Source organism: Apis dorsata, unplaced genomic scaffold (assembly GCF_000469605.1).
Source record: "Apis dorsata unplaced genomic scaffold, Apis dorsata 1.3 scaffold_581, whole genome shotgun sequence".
Classification (NCBI taxonomy): domain Eukaryota; kingdom Metazoa; phylum Arthropoda; class Insecta; order Hymenoptera; family Apidae; genus Apis; species Apis dorsata.
Window position 1 is genome coordinate 104776 of NW_006263790.1, and position 7633 is coordinate 112408.

Sequence of the window (7633 nt, forward strand, 5' to 3'; positions counted from 1 at the left end):
TGAGAAAACTGAATGCATATTATCTCATTAGCGCGACCTATATGTCGGTCAATTGAATATTTACGTTTGAAAACTCTCGAATAAATAAATTTATCTATATTAATTAGTATTATCGAAATTACGATCTTTTAATCTTTATTATCGTTATGATTAAATTTAATTTGGAATCGAAATATCAAAATATATATACATATCTATATACATTTCTTTTCTATGAACGAAGAGACAAATTTTGAAACTTACGATTCGTCCGATAGATTAGGATGATTATCCCATAGTCTGGTTCGGATATATATTTTTTTATTATCTCGCAGAACATAGATCGATATAATTCGTTCCTATACATCGAAAATTAAATTCAACGATTCGATAAAATTAATAAAATAAGAAATTTATTAGAATAAAATTTATATGATAAATTAATTTTACCGCTTACGCCATTTAAATAACGATTATAGATTTATATAATAACGATTAAAAAAACGTAAATATTTTGATTCGTCATAATTGAAGTAAGCATTCCCGCGATATAAAGGTTATTAATTATCACTTAGAATCACAAGTTCACACGGTTCACATTATTATTCATTCTAAATATGCATACTGTTTTCTTTTAGATTATTTTCGTTCACATAAATTTGAAACAAAAGGACGTATTTTCACTGTCATCAATATTCGTGAACATTCATTTCGATGAACCGCTTATACCCGGAAATTCGATGAATTTATTTAAATTCGCGTATTCATATCACAGGTAGCGATCAACCGGTAGATAAAAACGAGACGTTCTTATACTTACGAAGGGTGCGCGTGGTCTGAAGTACAGTTAAAAAGAGATACCAAACATCGTTGTGTCGTCGTCAAGATGATTGTAATGGTGGCAGTAGCAGTAGTAGTGATGGTGGTGGTAATAGTAGTTGTGGTGGTGGTACAGATGGTAGTGATGGTGATGATGATAATAATGATGATAATGGTAATCGTGATGGTGATGATGATGATGATGATAGGCTATGGTATATATTATTATATAAGCAGCAGTGGTAAAATCAACTGTTAATCGTGACAATATTGATACGAGTAATTTATCATATCAATAATTAATTTCATAATTCTATAATAAAAAAAGAAAACAACTATATTAAAATAAATTTAATCGTAATTCTTAAAGATTCTCTTTTAGAAGTGGGGGAACAAGAATTAACCATCAAGTTGAATGAAGAGAAGTAATATAAATGAAACTAATAAATAAACGAGAATAAGGAGGGGTTGAAAGAATCCAATAAAACATGATCATGTAGTAATCATGTATATATATACGATTATATACTAGTTTTGAACGATACATCGGTAATACACACATAATACATATACATATATATATATACATATATATATGTATATATATATATATATGTATATGTATACCAATCGAAACGGAATAGAACTGAAATAAATTTAAATAAGACGAATCACGAGCATTAATTGTCGCTATTTGATATGCTATTTAAATGTTAACAAGTATAGAATTTGTCATCAATTATTTTATAATTTTACACACAAATTGAAATAATTTTCGTTATATGAATGATATTTTATTTTCTTCGATTTTTGTTCTATCAAAATTGAATTAATCAGATTAGAAAAAGCAAAAGTTTATTCATCTTCACACTGCACACTCTGATTGCGAGAGCACTTCTTATGTGCTTCGTAGTCCGTTTCCACGCTTCACCGTTCCTTTTGCTGGTCCAATACAACGGTCCGATCCCCGGCATCTTCGACGGAGGGAGTAACTTTGGTGGGGATTTCAACTTATAGTGAGCACGATATGTTCGGCAGATGGCGCGATACCTTGTCACGATTCTTTCGTGACGAACAAACGCGATAATTTCATGTGACAACCAGTTACATTCAAATTAATATTTCCTTCTTTTTTTTTCTCCGATTCTTTGAATTCATTTAATATTTTTACTAACCAAATTTCTTTCATACAAGTTTCAAACAACACAAATAATTATTACATACATATACATAAACTATAATATATTGTACAATAAATATTCTAAACAAGTTATATATAAAATATCTTAATTAGATCAAGTAATTAAAAGTAACGATTATAATATAATTATTGATGTATAATTAGGAATAAAGATAAATATGTGCGATGAGATAACAATAAATTAGATTACAAATAATAAAGTCAGCAATCTGATGAATATATTCTAATCTTGCTATATATATTACAAAAATATATACACATACAAAAGACTTAAAAGAATAATCAAAATATAACTCGAATATTTACGAATATACATTACATATGTACATACACATATATGGAAGCTATATCGTTGAAGCGAGGATGGTCGACCAACCAGGAAGTGATCATGGGTAACTGGCCTGTTTTAAAATTGGAATCCTTCTCAGGACTCGTATAATGACTTGTCATTAAAACGGGACTTTCTCGTGCGATACCTTATTCAGTGATAAAGATTGCCGCGCATATTCAACAAATTAACAATAATAAAATAATTTTTTTTTTCACAGCTTCACTTTTCGCAACTGCTCTTTTATATGATAAAAATATTTTAAAAAGAAAAATTTACAAGATAAAAAGCTATATATTTTGATAGCAAAAAATTCTAAAATTTCCTTTAAACGCTTTTCCCCAATTAATTCCCCGCATTTTTGCTATATATTTAAAACGATATTTCATAATTTAATCATGGCACAATGTTGTATTTGTAAAAATAAACGGTATAACTTCTGTGAAGATATCGATATTCGGATCCAGACTTCGACCAAGGCCTTCAATTACTACCATACTGAGAATCACGTTGATGAAGGTTCCATCTTGCTTAACTCGATGCCGAACCATCGCAGAAAACAATTCAGACACAACGGTACTTACGTTCACCTGTAATATTTTTAAGTGGTCCTTCAAGGAGTCTTCTTCAATTGCAACCATTATTTCATGCGCCTTGCGTATAAGTATTTTTTAAAAATTTTTTAAAAATTCACATTGGTTCTACTTTGAAGATGCGTGTTTACAATATTTTTGATTGCATTCTTGAAACCGTCTGGATCGATGGATACGTGCGAACTGTGTTCCAATATGTATTCTGCAGCTAATTCACCCTAAATAAATAAATATATGAAAAGAAGAAAAAAAAAATAAATAAGAATGAAGAAAAAATTAGAAGATAAAAATTATAAATATATATATATATATATATATAGATACTTTTCCCATGACCACCGAACGGAAAACATCCTTGAGATTTTGCCGACAACGATCATTCAGAGACACTACTAAACCGCAATCAAGAATGACCAAGCGTGGATAAGTCGGTAAATAATTGCGATCGATAAATCTCCAAAACCATGTACTAATTCTTCCAGTTGATTTATAATTTGTTTGTACCAAAATATTACCAGGGTGCAAGTCACAATGAATGAAATTGTCACTAAATACCTGCAATTTACTCGATAATTGTAATTAAAAAATCAATAAATTCGACACAATACTAGTCATATATCGAAAATTACAAGATTTCCAACCATTTTTAAAATTGTTTTTAACCCCATTCTAGCCAATTTCCCTTGCAACTTGGTATTTTGATCATCGAGATAGTTAGAAATTGGAGAACCTTCGTGAAAACTTTCCACGAGTATTTCATGTTGTGTAAAATTCTTATAAGGTTGTGGAAATATAACTTCCTTTTTGTTAGAAAAATTTTTAGAAAATTGAATCAAATTGTCTGCTTCCAAATTCATATCAACCTTTACAAATGTTATTATAAAAACTCATTATATAATATATAATATAATATTATATTTATTTATATATATATATATTTTTTTACGTAAATATATATTGTATATTATTGTATATTATTTTATATAATTTATTGTATATAATATTTCAAATAAATTGATAACTTATAATTAATAATAAAAATTACTTGATTTTCCATTATGTGCGAAAATTCATTGATACAATCGATGAGACTAAGCCATTGTAATTTAGGCACGATGTATGTTGCATATTTGCAGATTCCTCTCATTATAGAAAGATCTCTTCTAAATTAAACGAAAACGATAAAGAAAAACGATCTAGAGGTCCAAAAAGATTAGCTATTATTTCTTGTTATCTTAAATTACAAATATATCGTACCTTAATTGTTTTTTAATTCCAGGATGTAAAACTTTTACTGCTACTGGTTGCAGTTTTCGATTGATATACATATTACCATGTTGTATTTTATCAACGTTATTATTAAACGTTCTTTCTGTAATTATTATTTTATATCACGTGAAATATTTCGAATTTAATCTAGTAAAATCAATTTAATTTTCATTTTCATATATTTACCAATAAAAGTAATCAGGGAACCAAATCTTAAATATTCAATAACTGTAATAAGATTCGTTTAAAATTTAAAATATATTAATACATATTAAGAATTATAAAAATATAAAAAATTTATATTTTTTTTTAAAAAAACTTAAATTTTTGTCGATATTTCATCATATATATCATATATGATGACATATATATCATCCTTCGATCTTAGAAAGAAAAAACAAAAAAAAAAATGTAAATGGTTTACTTTCAATAAACGTAGATATTTGAGGTTCTTGTACCATATCCACTTGGGCATTTAAATCTATCCATGCCTTGTATACCTATCGATCGGATAGGAATGTAAAATACAATCTCTTGATACAACTCAATCATTTCATTTCATTTTATATTTATACCTGAGCACAACATCCTGATCCAATAGGCATCTCGTGTTCGAATTTTACGAATATGTTCCTCCAGTTCGAACCGTATATAGCTTTAAGTAATTGTTTTGTATAAATCCATGAATGTACAGAAGCGCTTTTTTGCAAATGTGATAGTGTATGACAAACATCTTCGGGAAACAAATCTTTTCGCGTAGATGCCCACTGGCCAAATTTTATAAAAATTGGTCCAAGAAATTCGATACCTGCAATTACAACAAATCAACATATATTTTCTTTTGATTGGTAAATATTATACTTTTCCGAAGGATTATCGGGAACATGTGTCCATGTGTAAAACGTGTAATAATATATCCAACAGCCAATCCAGTAAGAACAGAACCTATCACAAATATTCTTGCCATGATTAAAATGATATCAAAGAAATTTTTGGATTCTATATTTTTTGTCAACAAATTATTTGTATAAATTTGTTTTTGATGCTCGGGTTTATAAGATAAAATAAATACACCTTTTACTACTCGTTTTGAACTCTCAAAATTACTAATACTTCTTGCTATAGATTGATGAAATCGTATCGGAGATACATATTTCATCCTTTGCCATTTTTTCCCTTGATTTTGAAATAATTTGTTCAAATGAAATAATTTCGAAAAATTCGTATAAAAAGCCATTGCAAATCATTAATCATGCTCAAATAGTCTGTAGTAGATCTGCCATCATCAATTAATTTTTATATATAAATTTGTTTGTTCATAACTATGTTCTCCTTTCAAATTAATCCATTTTTTAATCGAAATTGTAATAAAAATGTTTCTTTAGATATAGTAACTTGCTTGCTATTTGTAAAGGTTAAAATATATTAAAAATTCAATATCATATATTAAAATTATGCAAATTTTTTTAATTAAATTTTAATCGTTTTTATATATACTATATTTTTAAAATACTTACTTTATATTTAATATGTTAAAATAATTATAATAAAATTGCATACATTTCTTATTTCCTCATTTGGTAACACTGCTCAATATATTCACAAATGTGTTGTTATTCGTTTGCGAAAATAGATATCTAAAGAAAATAGAATTTCTTTTAATGCATAAAATTTCGTAATTAAGGCATCGAATGTATAACCGAGAAAATACAAAAAAGATAAAATCTTTAATGAATTCAATGGAAATGAAAACTATAATTATTTTATTTTCAAAAAATTCATTTGTGTTTATACTTTTCTAACCAAACTTGATCACCATTTATTTATGATCAATAATTAATTAATAATATCTTTTCCAAATAATTTATTAAAATAAGCTATAAATATTATTATATAGTTGAAAATCTATATACATATATGCACGCATATGTAATATTCAAGAATAAAGTTAAAAAAATAACTTCCATTTATGTGCATAAAATTTAAAAATAACAATGTCTATGTATTCATATATGTCATGTGTGTAGAACACTAGAATGAATTTTGTTCACAATTAAAAATAAAATATACAAATGAAATTCAATGCATAAATGAAAACACGCTGTGTTAATTTACAAAGATTTAATATAATGAATTAATATACTATTAGGTAAAACCTAATAATAAGCATACAGATTTTTACATTGTTAAAACATTGTTAAAAAATCAATAAAATGCCTACCATAGCTAGCTCATCTTTAACATATGAAATTCTTATGTATTTAAACTCTTTTTATTTTGGTATGTTTGCTATATGCGAATTGGGTATGGGCTTCTTCAAAGCTGCGAATCTACCTTCTGGCACAAGTACTACATTTACAGAGTTTATACTCTTATTCTTCCTTATAATCACAGAAGGATCCAGAATTTACTTTGGAAGGAAAGGGAATTTGACAGAACATGGATTACCAATTCTTATTGGAGTTATTTTAACAGTACCCAGCTCCTTAGCGACATTATATTTTTTATTCTGGCAAAATTATGTACTCAAATTAGAAGTAATTCTTTGCAGCATACAATTGGTACTTTTAGCATCTGAATTAATTATTTCTATTTCGTGTCTTATAGCCATCTATAAACCTTCATCTCCAGAAGAATGAACAATCATATTAATATTCAAGAATTCAATTACATCGCATGTATGTTTCTGTATATTAATAAAAGTGAGAGAAAGTCAATTTAATCGTTTTAATCTATAAAAATGTATATTTAATATTCATATTAAGAATATTACTTTATTTTCTAATAATAACAAAATGTATAGATATTCTATAAATTAATGCCATATGAAAAAAGTGTATAGTCGATTTTCTTTTTTTTTTATTGATCCTTTTTTTTTCTATAAAAGTGACATTTTTTGTCTATAATAAAATAAATATTTCTTGAATAAATAATATACTTTTGATCTTATTATTTTTAACATGTATTTATATTATATATTTTTAAAGTAATCTACCTACAGTACATAATAAATAATGAATTCTAAAACTGGATGCAATCAATTGAAAATAACTGATCATTTTCCTCTGTGTAAAATATGTATAATATTATATAAAAAAAAACATTATCAACATTTAATACGAATTGATAATTTTTTATAATTAGAAATATTTAACAGAATATATATGAGTTTAAAAAAAAAAGTATTAAAAATTTCATAAAATTTGTACCTATATTTTTTTGTTTTAAATTAATCTTTTGTTAAAATTAATCTTTTATACTATTTGCCGCAGCTCTACGTCTTCTGATTGCACGTAATCGATTATTACAATATATTCGTAAAAATACCGAACTAAATACTAGTAAAATTCCAATAATGCCGATAATTGTTACGTGATGATGATATACCAGACAGGATAATAAAATAGCCAATCCCTGAAAAAAAAAAAAAAAAAAAAAAATTTT

The 7633-nt window shown here is 26.3% G+C and overlaps 4 protein-coding genes across 7 annotated transcripts in view; 1 reads left to right on the forward strand and 3 right to left on the reverse strand.

The window, feature by feature from the left end:
- Window positions 1-2209: 2209 nt before the first annotated feature.
- Window positions 2210-3123, reverse strand: LOC116186311 (uncharacterized aarF domain-containing protein kinase 2-like). The gene has a single exon (XM_031513124.1). The coding sequence runs from the start codon at window positions 2966-2968 to the stop codon at window positions 2720-2722; it is 249 nt and encodes an 82-aa protein (XP_031368984.1). The 5' UTR covers window positions 2969-3123; the 3' UTR covers window positions 2210-2719.
- Window positions 3001-5899, reverse strand: LOC102672768 (uncharacterized aarF domain-containing protein kinase 2-like). 4 transcript variants are annotated; one of them, XM_031513120.1, is made up of 10 exons: window positions 5707-5899; window positions 5264-5591; window positions 4765-4997; window positions 4614-4689; window positions 4376-4417; window positions 4178-4292; window positions 3966-4083; window positions 3562-3783; window positions 3245-3475; window positions 3001-3138 (listed from the first exon to the last, which is right to left on the reverse strand). In XM_031513120.1, the coding sequence occupies exons 2-10, from the start codon at window positions 5424-5426 to the stop codon at window positions 3010-3012; spliced, it is 1329 nt and encodes a 442-aa protein (XP_031368980.1). In that variant the 5' UTR covers window positions 5427-5591; window positions 5707-5899; the 3' UTR covers window positions 3001-3009. The 4 variants fall into 4 exon arrangements, with proteins under 4 accessions (XP_031368980.1, XP_031368979.1, XP_031368982.1 ...); XM_031513119.1 differs by having other exon boundaries at window positions 5051-5591; XM_031513122.1 differs by lacking the exon at window positions 5264-5591.
- A 295-nt stretch (window positions 5900-6194) lies between these two features.
- Window positions 6195-6911, forward strand: LOC102671082 (transmembrane protein 216-like). Its single transcript, XM_006621109.2, has one exon. The coding sequence runs from the start codon at window positions 6403-6405 to the stop codon at window positions 6826-6828; it is 426 nt and encodes a 141-aa protein (XP_006621172.1). The 5' UTR covers window positions 6195-6402; the 3' UTR covers window positions 6829-6911.
- A 518-nt stretch (window positions 6912-7429) lies between these two features.
- The window catches only part of LOC102670951 (adenosine 3'-phospho 5'-phosphosulfate transporter 1-like), a 3022-nt gene continuing 2818 nt past the window's right edge, over window positions 7430-7633 (reverse strand). The window contains exon 8 of the mRNA XM_006621108.2: window positions 7430-7603. Coding sequence (XP_006621171.1) covers window positions 7436-7603 — 168 coding nt within the window. The 3' untranslated portion in view covers window positions 7430-7435. The remainder of the gene's footprint in view (window positions 7604-7633) is intronic.